The sequence below is a fragment of the Melospiza melodia genome, chromosome 2, assembly GCF_035770615.1.
Source record: "Melospiza melodia melodia isolate bMelMel2 chromosome 2, bMelMel2.pri, whole genome shotgun sequence".
Taxonomy (NCBI): Eukaryota; Metazoa; Chordata; class Aves; order Passeriformes; family Passerellidae; genus Melospiza; species Melospiza melodia.
The window spans coordinates 9367814-9390468 of NC_086195.1; the positions used below are offsets into that span (position 1 = coordinate 9367814).

The window sequence follows — 22655 nt, forward strand, 5'->3', positions numbered from 1 at the left end:
GCCCCTCGGTGCCCTGGCTGAGGCAGGGCTGGCACAGCAGGGCCGGCTCACGGACCAGGCGGGCATCCCGCACATCTCTGCGGGCCAGGACAGCACAGGGGGAGTCCCGGGGGCCACCGGGCAGCAGGAGCCCCTCGGGGGGACAACACCCGGCACAGGGACACCGGAGCCCCGGCGGGAGCCGCTCGGAGAATCATCTCCATCTCCTCCTCCTCCTCTTCCTCCTCTTCCTCCTCCTCTTCCTCCTCCTCCTCCTCCTCCTCCTGCTGCCGGAGCCCCGCGCCGGGCAGAGCCGCTGTGAGGAGCATGGGGAGCTGCTGGCTGTGCCTCGCCGCGCTGCTCGCCCTGGGCGCCCGGGCCAGCCTGGAGTACGCGGGTGAGGAAGGGGCGGCGGGGCCGGGGCCGGGCCGGGAGCGGGGCCGGGGTCGCTGCACTGGATTCTGATATAGAAATGACAGCACCGAGTTCTCGTTTTCCGTCGCTTTCACCGCAGGTTCCCGTGCCAGAACTTTGCCTCTTCCTTCTTTTTCTCTGTTACAAAGGAATTATATATAGCATGTGAAGTGTTGTTCATGTGTATGCAGTGCCTGGCTTGGCACTATGTTCTTGTGCCCTGATATTGCCATCGAACTGTACAAGTGAACCTCTGCAATAGAGACAAAATTTTATTTTGTGAATGAAGAAATCTTTTTTTTTTTCCTGACATAAACAGAATTGTGTAAATCCATAGATTAATCTTTAAATTAAAGTTTTATTTCATGTGTTTTGCTTGACATCTGCCAGAACAAAGCCCGCACCTATTTTTGGCAGGAACCAGCTATGATAATTTTAGCATGGTCCTTATATGGCTTGGTAGCCAGTTTTCAGTATATGTGAGGCAGAAATGCTTTGAATTGTGCCTGAGAAACTGGAGTTGAACTGGCAACGCCTCTTCCATGGCTCTCTAAGCCAAGCCTGTTGTGTTTATTAAGAAAACACTGATTGTTAGGAAAGAGATATGACTGGCTTCTCATTTTGAGGTAGAAAATGAGCTGGAAATGGGAGATGTTGAGCTCCATCAGGAGAGCCTTGTTTCAGGGCAAAAGCAGTGAATAACTCTTTAAGGCCAGTTTTGCTTAGAAAACTGTCAGAAGCGCTTAATTGTTTCTTGTCTAAGGAAAGGCAAATGCATAAGAGCTCACATAATTCTAAGATTTACGAATTTTAAATGCTAAAGTCTAAAATGCACACTAAAATTTGGAGAATTATTGGTGATAACACTGAGGTAACAGTTTATAGCCCTCAAAGTGAGTAATTAGCTAAGAGTATTCCAATTTCTGGCAGAAGAATTGATGCTTGAAAAAGTATTCATTTACATATCAAGGTCTTCCTGAAGCCCTCAGGGATCACAGTTTGCTCTTTTTGCTATGCAGTCAGATTTAAAGTGCAAAGTTTGGTTTTATGTTCAGAAGTCTCTCAGATGTCAGTGTTTAGGTATCAAAATTGAACCTCAACAATAAATATTAAAAATCCAGAGAAATTATTTTAAGTGATAGAAAGACTTCATTGTGTACAAGTCCCTCAATTTCAGAGGAAATTCACTTCTTCAGGTCCCAGCTCAAACTGGTGGAGGGATTCCCAGTGATCCAGTGCTGGGGAAGTGCTCCTGTGGACCAGCTGCAGATACATGGGCTGGGTTTTCTTGAGTCTGGTAGAATAAGAAACCCAAGTTTCACCATTTTCTGGGTAGATATTTTGGGTTTTTTTTAATAAGAAATGGAATCTGTAGACAAATGTTGACAGAAATCAAACTCTTGGGTTTGATTTCTGCTGAACAGTTGCATGCTTTGCACATGGAATCAGTAGCTTATTGAGGTGCCTGAATTAAATAATTTTGTCTAATTTTAAGCAGCAGCTTGTACAGACCATAGTCTCAGATGTCAGCAAATGGTGATGAAATAACCCCAAATTCTGTAGCTGGAGATTCCATGTGAGAAGCTCCTGTGGCCCCTGAGTACCTGCCCATTGCTTACAAGGTTTTTAAAAGGATATCTCAGAGTGGGAATTTGTATGAGCCTTTCTTTGTAGAAAAGATTTATCTAGAATTTAGATTAGCTTCATGCTCTGAAGTTGCTGACTTTAAATAAGTGTTGTTTAGGAATTTTGAAGGCTTTTTTGCCAACTGCTTTGTTTTATTGATCGTTTATTTGAGTAGTAGTGCTCCAGCTGGTTTCTGGTTTTTAGAAAGCAGCTTCTACCTTTATTTGAAGTTTTCAGCCTTTGCACAGGGTTTTAAAAGTATGGAGCTTTGTTGTCTCTTTATTTGAAAATGCCAGAAGAATGCTTGATACCAAACCGTGTTTTTGATTTGAGTGTAACTTGTGTTTGCAGGTCATGTACCTCAGTGTCTTGTTCTTGGTGTCGGGATCTTACAGGTCATTAAGGATGGTTGCACTTGAGTTATTTACATTTTGCTTTTGCTGTTTGGCCTGATGGCTGTTCACTGCCATTGACACTATGGAACCACTTTATAGTGAAACCTCTGACGAGCCCCCTCACCTGTGCCTGCTCTGCTCTCTCTGCTCAGCATTTCACCTACATGGTTGCTGTAACAGAGCAGCTGTGACTTGGCACGTGCCACTTAACATTCCAATAGGAGCACCAAGAGAAATTTACTATTTCACTTCATTATCAAATCCATTTGCCCCTTCCAAATTCACTGTAAAGTAGGTCTGCTATGACTCTGAGCTTCAGAGAAGCCCATGCTGATGACATTGCAGAGATTATTGCATCCTAATCTTGCATGTCTTTCTCTCAAAGCTTTCTTTTATTTTTAATTTATATTTCCTTTCTTGCTGCAGTTTTTTTTTTCTCTTCTTTTTTATTGTAGGATCAGGATATTCACCCCTTGAAGATGATGAGGATGTTTATGCACTCAGTAGATACAAAGGTGAATGCTTTGCTTGTGTGCTAAAGAGGATCAACTGCTTGCTGACAGAAAGCTTCATTCTTTTTACTTTCTATGGATTATACAGTCTTGGTGATCCAGCTCCATGTTTTTTTCTCATGGATATTTAGATCAAGATTTAATTTCTGCTGTTTTTAACAATGGAAATTAGACCAAATATTGATCCCAGCTAATTCATGCTCCCGAGTAAGTAACTTTTACATTGCTTTTGCTCCTGGGAGATCAGGTTGTGAATGATGAAAATCAGGAAGAGCTTCTCTTTCTTATCCATACATGCTAACAAAACCATCAATGATAAGCTGACTCAAAATCTGGGCTTTCTGATGGTAATGTATAGAAGTACATGCAAGAGAACTTGATTTTCATGACTTTTTTCTTTCCATAGAATTGCTTGCATTTTAGGTTAATCTGCTACCTGAAGTGCCAAGTGAAATGTGTTTTACAAATGCATGTGTGCATTCCAAAACCAAATTATGTAGCTGGATGAGTGAAGGGATGTGCATATTTATAAAGCAAATTCAGGTTTTCTTCCCCGTTCTGGAGGACTTTGCCACTCAGCAAGAGTGAGAAGTTTTTTGCCGCTACCAGTAAATCTTACACATGCAGTGGCAATTTTCTAAAAAGTCTGCCTTTGTCTTTGTCTTAATATCACTCTCCTCTGCCAAAATTCCTCAGAAGCCTAGACACTAAAGAAATGTAGCATTTCATTTGTCGCTTAAATGATAACTGTTTCTTTTTAGTAAATTAATCTGTGGATGTACTAGAGTTATCATCACTTTGATTACTTAAAAATACTGGTCATTGATGTCTTGTACATTATTGATTCTCTGCAAAGAATCAATGGGCCATATAAGAGGTAAGTCATAAAATAATTCAGACATTTATGAACAGCCAAGGGAAGACACAGCTTTTGTGGCTATGTTGCTGTTTTCATAAATGTCTCATCTTCCTCCCAGTAAAATACTCAAGTATAAAATTTTGCTCTCAAACATGTGCACAAATAATTCTCTAAAGCTTTATTTAAGTTAAGCCATTTTTTCTTTGCCTTCTAACATGTGATCCTCTGCAGACACATAGAAAAAGAACTCATAGATCATGAAGATAAATCAATGCCAATTCATGCCAGGGCAGGCAAGTATTTAAAATGTGGATTCTGTGTAAATTCCTTTTGTATGGTGATCCAAAATGGATTATTCTCGTGTCAGCCAAAATGTCACCAGGGTAAGTGAAACATAATGACTTGTTCACACAGACATTAAAAACTGCCCCAAGTTGGGAAGCACTTCTGCCAAATGTTGAGGAACAGACAATGTGAATATAAGAATATAAAGCATTGGAACAGAAAAGGCTGATTCTTCATTAGCATACTTCTTTATGTTGGTTTGGGGGGGATAGGGGATGGAGAAAGACAAAGCAAGGAAAAACAGGCTGTGTAGCAAACTTCAGAGCTTCTCCTCAGACGTGCAGTCCAGCATTTTGGGTGTGGCCCATTTCTTAGCAAATAAAACTTACCAATGACAGGAATTGAATGGATTTTTGTTATTGGTGCTCACATATGCAAGCAGCATTGGATTTTTCTTTCTGCGCATATGCAAGCAAGCACACAGACTCATCCTCTTTGGCATCTGCAAACAAAACATTGCAGTTTACTTGGAGGGGTGAAAATCACCCCCCTACTAAACCCTTTTGTCTTCATCTGGATGTTTTACTACTTGCTCAGCATTCCAGAGAAACATGGCCAAGATTTTCTGTGCCTACGGCATTTTCAAGGAGTTTTTCCCTTCCTCCCTGGTGAACCATCAGCTCTGGTGGCTGGTGTAGCAGCAAGCAGCATTACAGCTGGTCACTTGGTGTGCTGGTTGTGAAGGAAGGGCTCAGCTGAGGCTAGTGTTCAAGGGGCTGGGGGAGATGATGCTCTAGAAAGTGCTTTCCTTCCTGCCACTTGGCATCTCTGATCACATTTCATGAGGAAAGGCTTCCTGAGTACAGCAGTTCCTGTGTTCATCACAGCTCCAGTGCCACTGCTCTGTTGATCCTCATTCATATATGTTTTCTCAGATACTGTAATGATTAGGCAGTGTCCATAGCTCTAAAGGCAACATTGGGCTTCAGCCATTTCTGTTTGCTGCCTGTTTTCCAGTGGGTTCAAACACAGGATACACTATGAAGTGAAAATTCAGGATATTGTATTGCTGAGGGACTTTTTAGTTCTTTTTTATGCTGAGGTGCAAACTTTCTATTCAACAAAAAACCAGTATATAGGTCCTGGTAGTTAAAAATTAAAATTTCAGTTGGGTGAACAGAGCCTGGTATAGATGGTGAAGTTCCAGAAGAGGTGTCTGGGAAATCTCTAGCTTTTATAATCCCCAAAGCCTTCAGGAACACAGCTGATCTTGCCTTGAGGCAGGGAACAGCTTATGCACCCCCTTGGGGCCTCACACAAACCTAATATTCTACAAATGCTCTATGTATCTGCATAGCCTTTGAAAACCAATATGTGCCTTCACTTAAAAATAAACAAACTTTGATCTAAAACTTTGTTGTATTGTTTGATGTGCTTTTCAAGTTAGCTGGGTTTTTTCCAGCAGTATTGCTTGGTCTAACCCCCAATATTTGTAAATGGCTTGTAAACCCTGCCTCACCCACTTTCTTCTAATCACAAGCAGTTCTAGAGTAAGCATTGTAATGTTTTAAATCAAACAGATGTGCCTCCTAAGCTCTTCAAGTTATCTGCATCCAAAAAGAATGTTTGCTTTTGCTTTCCTTTCTGGCAGAATCATTTGGTCCAATGTAAGATGCATTTTGCTTCTTTGTAGGAGCTTCTTTTGTTTCTGGAAACCACTGTAGCTGTAGTGATACTAGAGGAAAGGCTTTTTTCCTTTTCAATGTTGTGTTTGTGCATTAAACTGCATCTTTTACCTGTTAGTTATCTTTTAAAAATATGAATATGTGGGTAGCTGTTTACTCAAGTCAAGTGTGTTTGTAAAACCACAAAAATTTACAGAAAAAGTCAGGCAATTTACAATACCTGAAACAGATTCTTTGCCCTCTTTATTTTTTTATTAGCCTCCTATATGCACAGCATATTTGTCTTAACACCCTTTACGAAGGAAGTCAGCAATATACAGTTGGAGTTTATACATGTGGAAAACCCAAGGCAGAAATGTCTTGAACTGATTTGCTGAAGGATTGCGTAACTGGCTGGGGTGAAAGCTCAGCCAAATGAGTTTTCATCCCCCCAGTCCTGCCCTTGCAGACAGTGTTGTCTTAGTAACGTCAGGTTTAAGCCCTTCTGCAGGAAAACTGAGGCCTGGTTCTTATTTAAGGAGATCTTCCAAGCCTGGATATGTAAATAAGTGGAAGTTTGAGGTCTCGGAGCGTGGGAAGAACAAGTGGGACAAAAAGGCTGGAGAGTTTGGGCATGAAACCAGTGAAGCAGAGATTGTGGGAAAGCTCAGGACCAGGAGGATTTCTCCAGGAGGTGAATGAGACAGAGGCTGTGAATCCAAGATGTGTGGCTTCCCCCAGAGAGTGGTCAGAGGTGGTGCCTGAGACTGCACCAGCAGCCCTGGGGTAGCAGTTAAGGAGGCAGAGCTGGGTGTTGGCATCACTCATTTTTTCAGCAGTTGATTTCTGTTCCCATTAGCTCACACTCCTCATCTGTTGTCTCAGTTTTCATTTGGTGCACAACAAGCATGAAAAATGGGAGCCACTGTGGTACAGCCCCTCAATAAAATGGCCCAAGGCAGTGGATGCAGGGATTTTTTAAATGTGTTGTGGGAGCTGTGGGATAGAGATCAGGGTGAAGGACAGGAAATAGTTCTAAAAAAAAATCAAACCCCCAAGCCAAAACCCACTCTCCACCACAGCACTTTGCATAATTGTAAGGTAAATAGCAGAGGATGCATTTGACATTCAGAAAACAGGCTTATAGGTGGGAAGAAACAGAGCTGGGGTGATTGTGTGGCTGAGCCAAAAAGCTGAACTGTACTTTACCCTTAACCTGAGGGGTGCTGTTGGACTGGCCTGCTTGTGTCCTGTGCCTCAGTACCACTGTGTATTTGGTGACACTGGGAATAATTTCACCTACACATCTTTGTAAAGGGTTTTTTACTTGTATTGCTGAAAGACAAAAATAAGCATATCACAGTAAAATTGCTTCAGAAATGGACTAGTCTAGAGGAAATGTGCCCTTGGTCTAGGCACATATCTAGATTGATAATGAGTCTCTGATTTTAGTCTGCAGATGTTATTTGTGTTTGTTCAGGACCAGCACTGAAAAATACAGATGTAAAGTGTAGTTTCTGTTGGGAAAGTGTAAATGTGTCCTAGAGAGGTGGCACACTGAATATAAATATTCCATGTATGAGAAATGCTGTATTGATTGTTGTTTGTTTATGTATGGTGCTGATCCAACTAGTATAGGAAAATGCAGTTAATAACTGTGGGAATTGAGCTAGCAGTGAACATCTGCCAAACGTGATCTAGAATATTTTTTTTAATATTGTTTGTGACTGTAAGTATGAAGGCTAAAAATCCTGTGTTTTGTTTGTTCAGGGGTTTTTTTTCCACCTTCCTTGCAAAATTCCAATGTTTTTTCATGCCCCTCTCTCGTGTCACGCAGGATTTCAGCATTTGTCATTTTTCCTTTTTGCTTTGCAGTCCCTCCCTCTCTCCTCTCCCAAGACATGCTTTTCAAATCTTGGATCTGAGAAAGGGGCAGGCTTAGTCACTCTTGTGTAGAAAACTTCTACTGAGGTGCTGCCCATTTTCTTGGTGCACCCTCTTGTCAAAGCTAAACAAAGAATTTGAAACTTTGGCTGGGAAGGGAAATCTCTACTTGATATTCTTCTCACCAGCACTACACGTGGTGGCAAATCCTCACAAGGTGGGGGTACCCATATCCTGAATATTTTACAGCATAGGCCTGGCCAGTTAATAAAGGTTCATTTGGAGCAGGTTCAATGTGACGTGTTGGCAATATGATTTATGTAAATGGTATCTGCTAACTGTGAGAAGGCTTCAACCATCACTGAGTTTTGCAAGGCAGATTATTTGGAAACAGAACTTAAATTTTTTTTAATGAGCACTAAGCTAAATGTTGAAAGCTGACAGCTGCAGCTTGATCAGGGTGTTCCTAGTGCAAACTTCTATCAAAGAGCAAACGATATAACAAAGTTGAATGTGTCTCGTTAAAAACAAGAGGGAAAAACGACCCAGTTGTCATCAAACTGCCCACATGGTGGCACACTTATTCCGTGGACAAAAAGCATAGTAAAACCCCACCTGCCCTCACAACCCCTCCAATATAATGGCTACAATCTTTAATGTTTTTCATAAAAAAAGAGCTTTCATTCTTTAAAGGGCTGACCTCCTCATGTATAAGTGCACCTCTGCAGTGTTCTCCAATTTAAAGACTGATGGCTTTTTAAATTTTTTCCTTTTCTTCTCTGTGACCTTGGTTAAGGAAAGTGATTTTATATTTGTGTCTGAACTTCTACATTTTTCTAATTGCTATGAACTTTTACATTTTTCTTCTCTGTGTCAGAAACACCGTGGTGCTCGCCCATTAAAGTGAAACACGGTTATGCAAACTGCAGGACACCTCAAGGGGAATATTACAAGAATGTGTTGGGCACAAGATGTGATATTCGCTGTCAGAAGGGCTACGAGCTGCATGGCCCTCACCAGCTGGTTTGTCAGTCGAGCAAACGCTGGTCTGGGAAGGTGCTCTGCAAACGTAAGTGGTTGCAAAATCTGTGTGTGTGTGACTTGTGCCCCAGCTCAGACAATAAATTCTTATTTGCCATTGAAACTGATCTTTGGATTGGTTTATTTTTATTGGTTTATTTGGCAGAATGCTTAGATATGTAGATTAGTTTGTTGTTGGGGGTCTCACAGGGGTGCATGACATGATAAGCGTCTCAGTGGTACAAACACTCATGGCAGATAGGGAATATTTTATCAATGTGAGATTTTGATTTGTGGGAAGTTTTATGACAGAGCCATAAAGCTCTTTTAAAATATTGCCCATCTTTGACTTTCTAAGTTGACACAGTTTGTACTAGGTATCTAAATGGACTCTTAAAGTAAAACATTTTCTGAGAAGAGAGGAATAGGTACTTGTCATCCCTTTTCTCATTAAATATTGTATCAGAGTTAAATTTGAAATGCAGCTAATGAGAACAGTGTAAAAAAACCTCACGTGGAACAAGACTTCCTCCCACTTGTTTGCCAGCTGTGCCTTTATTTCTGTGTAGTATCCCATTGTAAGGAGTTTCAATGGGAGGGTAACAAGGGAGGGAGGGTAACAAGTTTCCAGAAGTCTCTGTTTCCTTTTCCAGAAAAGCGTTGCCCTGCCTTGTCCATGCCAACCAACGGGGGCTTCAAGTGTTTGGATGGTGCCTACTTTGGCTCGAGGTGTGAGTACTACTGCTCCCCAGGGTACCAGCTCAAGGGGGACCGCATCGTCACCTGCATGGACAGCAAGGCCTGGAGCGGCCGCCCGGCAGCCTGTGTGGGTGAGTGACGTGTTGGGGTGTGGGGTGTCATCCCAAGGGACCTGCACACATCAACTCCAAAAGGCCTTTTGGATCCAGTTCATGGGGAGAAAAGCTACTGTCCTGTGGGATTCACATTCTCTGAACCTGAGAGAGGCAGAGAAGAGAATGATCAAAACAATTCTTGTCTCATTTGCCTGGCCTGTGTTTGTGCACAAGTGGAATGCATTATGGAAGATTGTTTACCTGAAGGGATTTGGTGATTGGATTCTGGTGTGAGTGTTTTGTTTTCTTGACCAATCTGCAAGCTGTGTCCTGATGGTTGGTCAGGAGACAGTCATGAGATTTTGTTCAGTTGACTTATTGTTCAGTTTCAGTTTAGATGTAATATAATATAGAATAATATAGTATGATAAAGTAATTAATTAGCCTTCTGATATTATGGAGATGCATCATTCTTCCCACCCAGCGGGCAAAATTGCACCGATCCTGTCCCTCTTAAGGAAGCAGAGAGCAGTTTTCCAAGGGTGCAAGGTTCTGTCACTCAGTACTTTCAGTCCAAAGCGAGTAGCCCAGCATTGGCACTTTAATAGAGATGAGTCTGGTGTAAATGGCCAGCACTTCACAATGCTTGTAATAGCCTTTGGTGATTCCTGAGTGACTTCTTCATAGACTGTGCTTACTGTGCTGCTCTTCCAGCATGTTCTCTGTGCTGGAATCTGTCACACTCTCTTCTGCTTAATGATTAAAAACAGGTTTGAGAGTAAACCCGTGGGAACCCAGGGCACCGGGAATATTTCTCTGTCTGCTCTGGGGTGCCCTGACCCCCAGGGGAGCACTGACTCTGACCCTCATTCATGGAGAAAGTTTCCTAAACTTCAAGATAGACTGGAATCCACAAAAGTGTGAAATAGATTATAGAGAGTAGTGTAGGTGTATCATTTGATGAGAAATTTAGGTTTTGGGATTTTTAGTATGTTGTGGATTGGAAGATGGAGGGCACAGCGTATTGTCCTGGGTTTCTTCTTCATGCTTCTTCTTCCTCCTCCTTCATGGGTTTGGGTGGCATTTTGTAATTGGGCAGATAAGTCATCATTGCAGCTCTTTGGGATCAGTGATTGGGTTAAAAGGGAAAATAATTCAGGTGTCAGTTCTTAATTGGATAGTTTAGTCTTAAAAGACCTTGTAACAAGAGATTGTTGCCATTTGTGCCTTCTAATGACAAGCTGCCAAACTCACAGCAGTGAGACTGCTTTACTGATAAGAAATAATAAACACCTGATTCTGAACATGAACTACAGTCTAAAGTGCCTTCAATACAAACCCAGAGAAACCAACATCTGGGACCCCCACAACAACCCATTGTCTGAACTGTTTTTCTTCCCTGGGATCTTGGTCTTCAAATATATGCAGAGAATGTGAATGGATTGTAGTTACCAGCATGGTTGCAGTGAGCTAATTTAAATTTCAGCCTAGGTCACTCCAGTTATGACAGCAATTTTCATTACATAGCCAGTGGTCTCCTGGGAACCTCAGCTGGAAGAAGTATTTCCATATACATAAATCAGTAGAGAGATAATCAAATATTGAGATTTAACTTTTCTGACTACTAATGAAATTTCAGCACATAGTGAAGTCTCAGCCTGCTGCTCCTGTTTCTCGGAAGCCTCTGATAAATGCTTCAGCAGCCACTCACAAAGGAAACTATTTCTTTGGCCATCTGAAATGACTGCCAGTAATTTAAAGCATGTGGGTGGTAAAGTGTTTGTGCTTAGTGTCTTGTGTCTATGATATTTGGTTTTCCTCAGAATGCCTGTGGCTCAGTCTAGGTTGGCAAATGGCTTTGGAGCCTCTCCACTGTGGCCTGATGTTCATAAAGTATTTTTCAGGTTTCCTGTGATTTGGTGTTGTACAAATGTAGAAATGAGCTGCTTGGGTCTAGACTGTTTGTGCTGTCTCTTGTTTTTGGTTGTAAAAACAAGCTTTGTCCTTCTCATTGGTGTGGGCAGAGGAAGAAAAACAAACCTTTTACATTTGGAAATGATAAAATATTGTCCTGTATTTCCTGGCACTTTCAGAAGCTCATCTGTGTGCAGAGATGGTGAGCTTATTACAAAGGATGCTGTCTTGCAAAATAAAGTAAGCAAGTACTTTAAGCAGTAAAGAAAAGAGGCTGAGTTAGCACTAACTCTTCTTTTTTATTCCAAAAATGCAGAGTAGTTGTTGCACAGGGTTTCCAGTCCCAGTTGTTGCATAGGTCCCAAGTAACCCAGTAAAAGTAACACTAAGATTTAAGTTGTGGTAATGCTCCATAGTTTGGAGAAGATCCCTTCAAATCTTGTGTAATTTAATAAGGTTATGTTTTGACCTCTTGATAGGTAGGACAGAGATTTTTTTGTGACCAGACATCACAGACATAATTGTGGCCAGGCATAATTCTAACAGTACAATGACATTTGCAGTTGAAGACTTGTTCCTTAGTGTAATGCAGAAGTTACAGAGCTGCAGCCTACACAGTGGCCAGGAGAGGACTGGCTGAAGAGCTGAGGAGTGAAACTGAGGAGAGCAATGAAATAGAAAGGCAAAAGGCTGCTTGATTTCTTAACTTTGATATACAGTGAGTTGCACTGTGCACAGTAGGGATGCTACTTGTGATCAGAGGCATGGGCTGGTAAACTTCATGTCATGGAAGTGTCCTGGGGATTCCACAGCTTTTGGCATTGAGTATGGCTAACATTACTTGAGACCTGAACTTGAAGTGCTCTTGAAAACAAGGGCCTTTCCTCTACCCTTTTATGCTGCAGTTGGACTGGGTAGCATTTTTGCCCTAAATTATGTGGGCTTTGCAGTACAGCAGTGAAGATCCGTGTAGGAGAGGCATAAGGCCTTTCAGTTGTCAAACATGTATTCATTAAAAGGAAGAAAAAAAAGGTGTATTTTTTAAAAATTAGATATGTTTTAGCAGTGATGTACAGAAGTCCTTATAGTTAGTGAGAATTCTGTCCTAACAAAGCAGACTGTCTCCTGCCCCCACCCTGTAAGAGGAAGGACATCCCTCATGTTGCTGAAATAATTTTGATTAAAAGAAAAATCAATTTATGGCTGGTTTTGGTTATTAGTTATCTAAAAATGCCAATACTCACTTGAATAATATTTCCATTATATCTTTAATGCACTGTAACATGTATTGAAATAGATATTTTCCTCTGGAAAATTGAAAAATGTCCCAGTCTTTTCTTCTGGAAAGATTGCCTTTTCCTGCAGTTTGTATAACAGAGGTTGTGGTAAATGGCTGTCACCAGGCTAAGTCATCCTTTTGTCACATCCTGAGCCTGTATTGATGGGATGCTTGTCCTAGTAGTGCTGACTACTGATGTAAGACATTATCATAAGAGTTACTTGGAAAAAATCAAATGCAGCATTGATTCTCCACAAAAATGGTAATTGTGCCAGTCTTCTGTTTCTCATTTTGCCATTACTGCAGGAAAAATAACCAGCATGTTAAGAGTAACATGCAAAGTTACCATGCAGAGATATATTGATGTTCAGTGTGCTTTAAAAATGCTCCTAATCACATCAACTACTGCATGTTGGGGTCTCTAGCTTGTCAGAGTGACCCTGAGAAATGTTAAAGTCTCTTTTCCCAGCCTGGTGCTTGAAGGAGGAGTCAGAGCTCTTCATTTCTCGGTCTCAAGGTTGTTTATTTTATCTTATCTATAAAATTCCTTCTCCTGTCCAGCTGAGGTGCGCTCAGCAGGACAGTCCAGGCTCTCTGCCTGCCTTTGGGGTGGTGTTATGTCTTTATACTAAAAACTACATGTACAATGTTTACAGTTACTTTCCAGTACCTATCACCCATGTTAGACAGTGAGCTTCTACTCTAAACCAATCCAAAAGTGCCAACACCACAGCAGAAGATGGAGGCCAAGAAGAAGAAGGAGAAAGGCTGGACACGCCCAGATCCCTCCATCTAGCCCCCTGAATCTCCATTCTAAAAAACCTCAAAATCTACTTTTTCACCTCGTGATAAATTCACTATCATTCTACTTAATTTGTCGTGGCTTGCAGATCTTCATCTAAGGTTGGTATCTTGCTCCACAGGTCATAATCAAAACCACAGGCATCTTGGCTCTGTGCCAGGGTCTCTGAGACCCCTGGCAGGGGTCTTGGCTGCTCAGGACAGTCAGAGGGATGTCCTGGGTCCTGTCAACTGCACAGATTGACAAAGAAAAGGATGCAGATAAACAGAACATCCAGACTCCCTGGGTGTGACCTTGGACATCCCTCCTTGGAGTTCAAAGCCATCCAAAATGACTTTTTGACTGAGCTATGTACAGAAATTTACAGTAACTACTTTTAGTTGGGTTTTCTGCATTTGCAAAGGGCTGATCACTGTCAGCTCTTCTTACAAAAAGGTGAGAAGTGAAGGCTCCAATGAACCTTGGCTGTGATGAATCCAGGGCTGAGGAGGCCAGCTGGAGGTGGTCCTGGGCTGACAGCAGGGAAGGAGCTGTGGAGGAAATGCAGAGCTCTGGCAGATGCTCCAGTGCCCTTCTTTGCCACATTCATTTCACAGACACTGAGCCCCCGAGGATCCAGTGCCCGAGCGTGAAGGAGAAGTCGGCGGAGCCCAACAAGCTGACAGTGCGCGTGTTCTGGGACACGCCCGAGGGACGGGACACCGCCGACGGCATCCTCACCGAGTAGGTGAAAGGCTCTGCACTGTGCTCTTCCTCCTCCTTACCCTCCTGTTAGCAATTCAGCAGGCCAGGTACCCTTTTCCCTTCATTCATCCAAGGTGCTTTTTTCTGGCTGTCACATATCACTGCTCTATAAAGAATCGCGTGTTTGGAGGTGTTTTGCAGAGTTTCTTTACAGGTCTCATAATTAACAAGTTTTCTTACACCAAGTACATAACAATGAAAACAGAGTAGTGCGTTGCAGGTAACAGAAGAGGTAAGTTTGACTGTCTTAAAAAAAACCAAGGTGTGTCACAAAATAAAATCTGCAATCTTCTTTAGATTTCTTCCTAAGGTAGTGCCGGCTGCTGATGTCCCAGGATTCTGCACTTACCTTTAAAGTTACATTTCTTGTTTGGAACCTTGATGGATTTAAATATTGGATTTAGAAATTACAGTTCAAAAACTCTTTGTCACTTTCTATGGTTTCACGGTCCCATTTTCCAGAAGAACAGGGTATACTTCTCACCCTTCTCACCTTCTACTACTGTCTCTGATTTTCCCATTTTTATCATGCAGGATTTAGTTTAGTCTATCTGGATTACTGTAATGGTGGGAGCATGGAAAATTGTTTCTTTCAGTAAGCAGGTTACATCATTACATTAGTGGACTGGTTAAGCTTAAAAGCTCAAAGTTGTTAAGCTGGAAGATGTTTACAGTTTCATACGAATACAAAAAACTAATGAAAGACAATGATATTACCCTTTTATTGCTATAACTTAATAATTTTATAAAGAAGAATTCATTACATAATTAAAAATTAATTGGCATTGAGGTCTGATGTAACAACTTGGTGACAGTTAACAACATCAAAAACTACACCTGGTAAAGTAAAAACTTCAAAAATGTCAGAATGAAGACATTCCTAAGTCTTTTTGACAGAGGAGTGTCTGATAGGCAAAAAAATGGGGAGTATCCCATGTAGACTCTGTCATACAAGTGAGTGTTGTCAGCTCAGAAGAGCCAAGCCCTTAGTTCAGTGGAAGCTTTTCCACAAATCATATCTCTATTTTATAAAATATTGCTAAGCTCTGCTGTTTTATACAGTATGCAGTACTTTTCTTAAATACACAGTTTCAGGAGTACAAAAGCTTTTCCATTACATGGAAACCTCTTTGGTTACATGCTCTCTGCTTCAATACTGACATTATGTTTTACACATAATTCTCCCACCTTGTTTGCAAGACAGGGGCAAATTCCAGGTGAAAATGCTGCTGTGGGTCACCACACCCTTCTGCTGTGACACTGAATCTGACTTTCTGTTCCATTTCTGATATTAACACTCACAAATGACAATCACTGGAGCAGTTCAGAGCAGCCAGATGGGAATACCTCCCCACTGTAAGAGGCTGGAAGTTTTCTTTTTTAGTGTTGACTTTTTCTTGTGTAAGGAGAAGGAAGCTTGAGCTCCTCTGGGCATGATGGGCTTGGCTACACTGGTTTGTTTTATAGGAAGGGAGCAGACCCTGCCCACTCCAACACCCTTGTCTCAACAGGGTGGGCTGTAGGTAGCAAATTTAAATACTCTGGTTGCTGCTGCCCAGCTTCTTCCTTTGCCTACTCTCAAGTCTTCTGTCCTGCAGGCAGCCAGAAAATCCTATCATGCCACAAACATCCCTCTTTCAGGCTTTTACAGCATTGTGAGTAAATAAATGCTGGTGAATTTATGAGTTTCTGTCCTGTTTTATCTCTTGGTTTAGTGTTATTTTGAAAGGCCTGCCACCAGGGTCACATTTTCCAGAAGGCGACCACAAAATCCAATATACTGTGTATGACAGAGCTGAAAACAAAGGCACCTGCAAATTTCTTGTTAAAGTCAGAGGTAAGGATGATGTTTTACCTGTAAGTACAGACACTGATTTGCACCTGGCTTAGCAGGCAATTTGAAAATGTCCTCATTTCTGTATTTATCTGCATTTGTCTGTGTATATAAACTCCTGTGATGATGCTGAAAGGGAGAACAGAGTCTTGCTGAAGACCCTGGGGGCCAGCTCTGCAGCATTGCTGCACATCCAGGAAGGGCTGCTTTGCTCAGCCCTGCCTCCAGCTCCACATCCCTTCCCTCCTTCCAGCTTCTCCTGCTACACAGCCCTGTGAGCTGCTGAAACAAAGAGGTGAAGGGCTGGCAGGGCTGCCCTTTCACAGGCCCAGATGTTAACCTCTGGAGTTGAATATTCAGAGGTGACCTATGGTTTTCAGCTTCAGCCCTTTGTGCTCCATGACCTTTTGTCCCATGCATACACCTACACATCTGTTTCATTTCACATTAGAGTTGAGGGATGGGGGAGTTCAGGTTGGTTGTTTGGGGTTTTTAAGTGCATGACTAATAACACAGAAAGCAAACAGAAAATGTCTTTGGTACTGGTATTCCACTGACCTGTATTGCCTCAGTAACAAAGGGTGATTCATGCTGTGTCTTTCATTTTGTTTTGTTTTTTCTCTTGCTCAAAGTCAGGCGCTGTGTGAAGTTGAATGCCCCAGATAATGGCTACATCAAGTGCTCAGGTGATGGCAATAACTATGGTGCTACCTGTGAGTTCTCCTGCATTGGTGGCTACGAGCTGCAAGGCAGCCCAGCTCGAGTCTGCCAGTACAACTTGGGGTGGTCAGGAGTGGAGCCAACCTGTGCACGTACGTGAGTATTTCACCACTCTGCCAGGAGGAATCCAGCACAGGGGTGCTGAGGGCAGTGAGAATTTGGGAAGAGGATGGGTGTGGGGTGGAATAGAGCTGCTGTGTCCCAGAGGAAAGAAACTTAGGGCGATGAGAATTTGGGAAGGTGCTGTGGGGTGAAATACAGCTGCAGTGTCTTAGAGGTAGGAAACTTAGGGCAATGAGAATTTGGGAAGGGGGTGTGGGATCAAATACAGCTGCAGTGTCCTAGAGGTAGGAAACTTAGCATCGTTTTTGTCTTCTTTGTCAGTTTGCGCTTAACAGCTGGAGCCTTTGCCACCTTTGACTGCCCTTTCCTAGAGTTTGTTTTAGCTCAAAGCTTTCTACAAAATGTCACATTCTGGAGTCAATCCACTGTGCAAGCTAGAACAGTCTACAGTAAAATTGTTGGCTTCAATGAGGCCAGCATTTTACTCATGTCTTCTTTATTATTGATTCTTGTTCTTGTGTTTCTGCTGTTGAACTCTGCCTCTAGAAATTGACCTGTTTTCAGTGTGCTTCCTAACTTTTGTTTTAATTTTATTCCAGCCATGAATATTAATGTGAATGTGAGGACTGCAGCTGCACTTCTGGATCAATTTTATGAAAAGCGGAGACTGCTGATTATTTCAACTCCTACTGCTGCTAACTTCTTCTACAGGATGCAGCTGGGGATGCTGCAGGTAAAACACATTTAAGAGGAATATGCAACTAATTTTTTTTTTTTTTAAGAAAGACACAAGAGAACAAGCTCCACTGTTTTACATAAATCCAAAAACTTCAGCTTTTATATTGTAGCCACTGAAAGATCTGGCTCAAGCAGTCATGGTTCCAGATTAATCCTTTTCACAGGGGTTTGAGTTGAAATATCCCCCCAGTCTTTAACTCAGCCCCATTCTGGATTGTGCTGCCTCTGACCAGTCACTGAATCCCAGGCAGTTCTGGCCCTTCCGTTCTCCCCAGATAAATTTAACTCATGCTTAATAATAATTCCCTATCTCAGCTGCTAAAGAAGTTTTTAAAAAAACCACAAACCCAACCCCCCAGCTCTTAAGCAGCTCATGCAGACCAGGCCCCCAGAATTTGCAACTACAATGTAAGGAAATGTGAATAGCTTCAGAAATAAAAAGTGCACCAGCAAACAAAGGATCAGAGACGCAGCACAGAAATCATCCAGAGTGCTGGAGATAACATTGTTCAAAAATCCCCAAAACACCTGGTAATTTTCCTTATGTGTTGTAAGTGTGATGCCTTTGTTAGCTTTTTGCTAGTCTGAGGGCTAGATCTAAAAGTGTATCTGTGTCCTCAGGGAAAGAACCAGTCCTGTATTCTTTCACAGCTACAAGTGTTCCTATCTTGCTTTTTCTTCTCACAAATTGTAACAAAATGCAGCATAAATAATCATTGAGATATGACTGTGATGATGATTTTTACTGCTGTCTTAAATTATACTTGTATTCAAGGAAAAAAAAAGAAACAACCCAAAAGCAGCTCCTTTTAGCTCCTTTTCCCTATTAGATAAACTTGGCAAGAAAATTCAGTATATTGATCAAACTGAATTTAATGGCTATGGTACATTTTCCACTTCTTGGCAGCAGGCAAATGAGTTGGCAGGGAAGAAAACTTTCTACAGTCAACTTCTGTTTCACATAATTTGCTTTGATTGCCAAGTTAGGTTATTGGTACAATGCTTGGCATCCTGGCATCTTCTCATATAACTACAGAGACAAGTTGATATTTCTCCTAGGTGGTCCCTCTGTGTTGGTTTTCTTAGAGTATCTGAGAATCTGTTACTTAACCTCCCCTGGAGTCACGAAGCTCCAGTTCTTTGCTGTGAGAATTTGAGTGTTTGCAAAACATGCTCTCAAATCAGTTTAAATCATTTGACTTAAGCAGAGGGGACTCTGTGAACCCTTGCTGCACACTCAGAGCATCCCCCTGTTGTCTCAGGGATAACCAACCCTCCCCTCTCTCTCCTCTCAACCCCTGCAGCCAGCACAGTGTGGGTTGGACCTGCGACACGTCACCGTGGTGGAGCTGGTGGGTGTCTTCCCAAAACTGATAGGAAGAATAGGAGTGAAGCTGCTGCCCCCATCACTTACCCTGCAGCTCAGGTAAAGGAAACTCCCACTGCTGTGTGTTTGCACCTTACCCTGCAAGCTGCATTGCTTTTTATCCCTGCAACTTACTTTCCAAATGCCACGTGTTCTACTCTAATGTACACAGCTAGACACTGCAAAGTAGGTACTGGTGAGCACACTTGGGGATTAATTTGCTGGCTATGTAATAGCTACAGCAAATTAAAACACAATAACAAATTTATTTAATTATATATTTAGTATGACTGTATTCATAGGCCTATAAGTCTGTATTTTTGGGTGCTGCCACTGAAAACACTTCAGAGTCTGTCTGTATTTGTGTTGGAGTTGCTCCTTTGCAAGGACAGTCCCAAATGGCAGAGACAGCTCATCCCCTACTCCAGGGCTGCTGGTGGTTGTGGCCAGGCTAAAGGGGAAACTCTTTCAAGTCCCATATGTAGGAATGAGATGGGCAATATTTCAAAGAGGAAATTATCTCAGCCTCCCCAGCCTGACTGCAGCATCAGCAGTTCTACTGAGGTGCCTGAACTGTTTTGACTTGGGTTTAGACTGGCAGAGGATTGGCTTTCACTTGAAAGAAACACTTCAAATGCCAGCATTTCCTAAGGACTGGAAGAGGAAAAAAAAGCCAAAAGTGAAGGCCGCATTGGCAGGAAAAGAAGGAGTTGTTTAGAAAAAAGTCAAGGAGCATTTTAAGCAACATGATCTATGATATGCCTGAGGAAAGGGAGTAAGTTTTAATTGGAGACACTGAAAATTGCTGACACAGCAGAGAGGGGATTTTAAAAAAATATTTTAAAAAAACTGTTCTCAATAAAAGAAAAAGGAGAGCACAAAAGCACTCTTTGTTAAAATGAAGATACTTTTACTAAAGTTGAAATGGTTTTCTTGTGGCTCTGTAGAAAATAATGAGCTCTCTTAACATCTCATTCCCTAGTCTCTTGCAACCTTTAATGAAGCTACATTTCATAAATTGCTATAGTATGACCTGCCCTGCACTCAGTGAAAGTTTTTTCTTTGTTGTTGCTTAGTGTGTGAATTACAGCTTTCTAGTTCTGCAAGGTGCTCAAATCAATATGAAATGCACTCTTAAGAATAAAGGTGTTGTCCAGAACTGACATTTCAGTAAGCTAATGAGCACAAGTGCCTCAGTTAAACTTTGGAAAGCACAGAAATTTAGCATTTCAATTTTTAGAAGCATTTTTTCTTAGGTAATATATGGCACAAGATGAATGTAGTTTTCTTTCACTATTGCTTAGCTTTAATGTTTATTTTAGTTTGAATTTAATGGCCAAGCTCCCTGATTGCAACAAGACTATGCCTAGAGCCCTCAAACTTGTTAGGAGGCTAAGGAAGGCCAATTTTGGTGCTTCACACCTTTGCAAAAATCCCCCCAGATTCTTCTTCATGGCAGCTTTCTCTCATTCTCTCATGGCTGTCTGAATTTATTTACCCCACACTAATGATGTTGACTGACTGCATATCCAGGCATCTTCTAGTACATTACTCCTTCAAGCAAAAGATGAAAAGAGCACTGCAGCTAAACTTTTGTTACTTATGTAGCTTTTGCTACTAGAGGAGTTTAAATGACCACTTCCACCACTTTGGAAAGACTCCTCCATAATTAGCAGTGGCTTTTGTTCCTTTAAATTAGAGTCACAGATTATTGTTATTATTAGGAAGCAGTGAAAGCAGACTCCAATAATTTTGTCCTGATTTTTCTTACTGTGACTTTTTATACCAAGCAAAACCAAGAAGTGGAAGCCAATAAAGGAAATAGTCTTACTTGTAACTCAGGCTTCATCACAAGGGTTTTTAGGCAGTGTTCATACTTATTTTTCTTTTTGTCTAACCTTGTTCCATTCCTGTAACAGCAGTGGATACTGGCAGAGAACAGAGCTGGGTGCAGTCACTTTGACACGTGCAGGCACCTGCTCTTTAGCTGGCTCTTTGTTAATGCTGAAACCAAACCTGCACTCTGTGTAGCCCCTGTGACCATGCCCACCTTCCCCTGCTCAGGCTGAAGAGCCTGGTGCTGCCCTTTAACAAAACCAGTTCCTTGCTTTGCAGGCTGCTGCTGAGGATCCCCCATTTCAGTTTCAACATCGTGGTGATGGACAAGCACGGCATGGACAAGGAGCGCTACCCCTTCCCAGCAACCCCAGCTGAGCTCTTTGCCCTTATTGACAAGTTCCCCTTGAGGAAAGATGAGATGAAACTGCAAGCAGAAATTGGTCACTCATGTCCCTAATTCAGCATTTCAGGGCCTGCAGTTGTCGGTGAATTTTTTTTGATCCACAGAATTCTCTCCTTGGTGCTACACAAAGCATGGCTTTTAATCACTGATGTGATTTTCTGTGTCTTGGTAAATCTGGCCAGCCATGCAGCTGTTCTGCATAGAAGGGTGCTCTTTTGTACTTTCAGTCATCTTTAGATCATAGAATGGCCTGGGTTGGAAGTGACTTTAAATCTCATTGAGCTCCAGCCCTGCTGCCGTGGACAGGGACTTGTTGCACTAGATCAGGTTGCTCAGAGCCCCATCCAACCTGGCCTTGAACACTTCCAGGGATGGGGCAGCCACAGCTTCTCTGGGCAGCCTGTGGCAGTGCCTCACCACCTGCACAGTGAAGAATTTTCCCCTAATATATAACCTGAACCTGTTCTCTTACAAGTTCAAGCCATTCCCCCTTGTCTGTCACTCCAGGTTCTTGTAAAAAATCCCTCTCCATCTTTCCTGTTGGCTCTGTTCAGGGACTGGAAGGCCACAATTAAATCACCCCTGAGCCTTCTCTTTTCCAGGCTGAACAATCCCATTTCCTCAGCCTTTCCTCACAGGAGAGGTGCTCTGTCCCTCTGATCACCTTGGTGGCCTTCTCTGGACTTGCTCTGACTGGTTGATGTCCTTCCTCCTGCTGGGGACCCCACAACTGGATGAATGTGGATGTAGAATTTATTGCCTAATGGAACTTCTTGTACAGAGAGTAAAGAACTGAGGCACGTTTCTGAGAGTTTATTTTGGATTTTTCATTCAGTATAAAATTGGGGTTTCTTTCTTACTGTTTATAATACTTTTTATTAATAAAATATTGTTTTGCAAACAGATAGTTGTCTAAAATTCCACTTGGGGGTTAAAGTTGGTCGATTGATACAGAATTTGGTTCAAAATATCTTTCTGCAAACCATTATAAAAGACATTAGCCTCACATTGAAAGTGTATAAGGAACCCACTGGTGCCTTTTAGTTCCACTAAAAAAAAGTGTCAATCACAGACAAAAAGCATGAGCCAGAGGGAACACAAGCATTGATTTTCAGCAGCAGCAGGGACAAAATTGGTGATAGCAGGAGCATGGAAGTCATTGCCACAGGGAATATGATGAAGGAGCAGTGATCAGTGTAGAGGATGGACAGTAATTACTAAGGCCCATGTACTGCAATTCTTAATGGGAACATACGTTCTTACCTGCTGCACTTCTGCTTGTGGCTTTTAATGTCCAGCAGTCTTGGAGTAGCAGACTTTTTTCTCCCCCCTGCACCTTGGATGGCAGGGAAACATTACTCCAGGGAAACATTATCAAGGATTTGTCACTTCCAGAGCTGTGAAAATACTTGTTTGCAAGTCATCACTTTGAAATTAACAAAAAAAGTTCCCCGTTTAATAAAAAAAAAATATCAGGAGGCAATCAGAACAGGGAAAAAATTTCTTTTGTTTTATTACAGC

The 22655-nt window shown here is 42.0% G+C and overlaps 1 protein-coding gene across 5 annotated transcripts; it reads left to right on the forward strand.

Annotated features, from left to right (window-relative positions):
• Positions 1-268: 268 nt before the first annotated feature.
• On the forward strand, positions 269-22037 carry SRPX (sushi repeat containing protein X-linked). 5 transcript variants are annotated; one of them, XM_063182057.1, is made up of 11 exons: positions 286-376; positions 2371-2929; positions 3058-3133; positions 8496-8687; positions 9292-9468; positions 14024-14150; positions 15887-16008; positions 16638-16817; positions 17388-17521; positions 18831-18952; positions 21008-22037. In XM_063182057.1, the coding sequence occupies exons 3-11, from the start codon at positions 3124-3126 to the stop codon at positions 21186-21188; spliced, it is 1245 nt and encodes a 414-aa protein (XP_063038127.1). In that variant the 5' UTR covers positions 286-376; positions 2371-2929; positions 3058-3123; the 3' UTR covers positions 21189-22037. The 5 variants fall into 5 exon arrangements, with proteins under 5 accessions (XP_063038118.1, XP_063038114.1, XP_063038127.1 ...); XM_063182072.1 differs by lacking the exon at positions 286-376 and having other exon boundaries at positions 2384-2414; positions 2870-2929; XM_063182048.1 differs by lacking the exon at positions 3058-3133 and having other exon boundaries at positions 269-376; positions 2870-2929; positions 21760-22037.
• The last annotated feature ends 618 nt before the right edge of the window (positions 22038-22655 follow it).

Coding starts and splice junctions, on each gene's coding strand:
- SRPX (XM_063182044.1), top strand. CDS start 307: ATGGGGAGCTGCTGGCTGTGCCTCGCCGCGCTGCTCGCCCTGGGCGCC. Junction 16,009..16,637: donor ATTTCTTGTTAAAGTCAGAG/GTAAGGATGATG, acceptor TCTTGCTCAAAG/TCAGGCGCTGTGTGAAGTTG. Junction 17,522..18,830: donor TGCAGCTGGGGATGCTGCAG/GTAAAACACATT, acceptor CAACCCCTGCAG/CCAGCACAGTGTGGGTTGGA.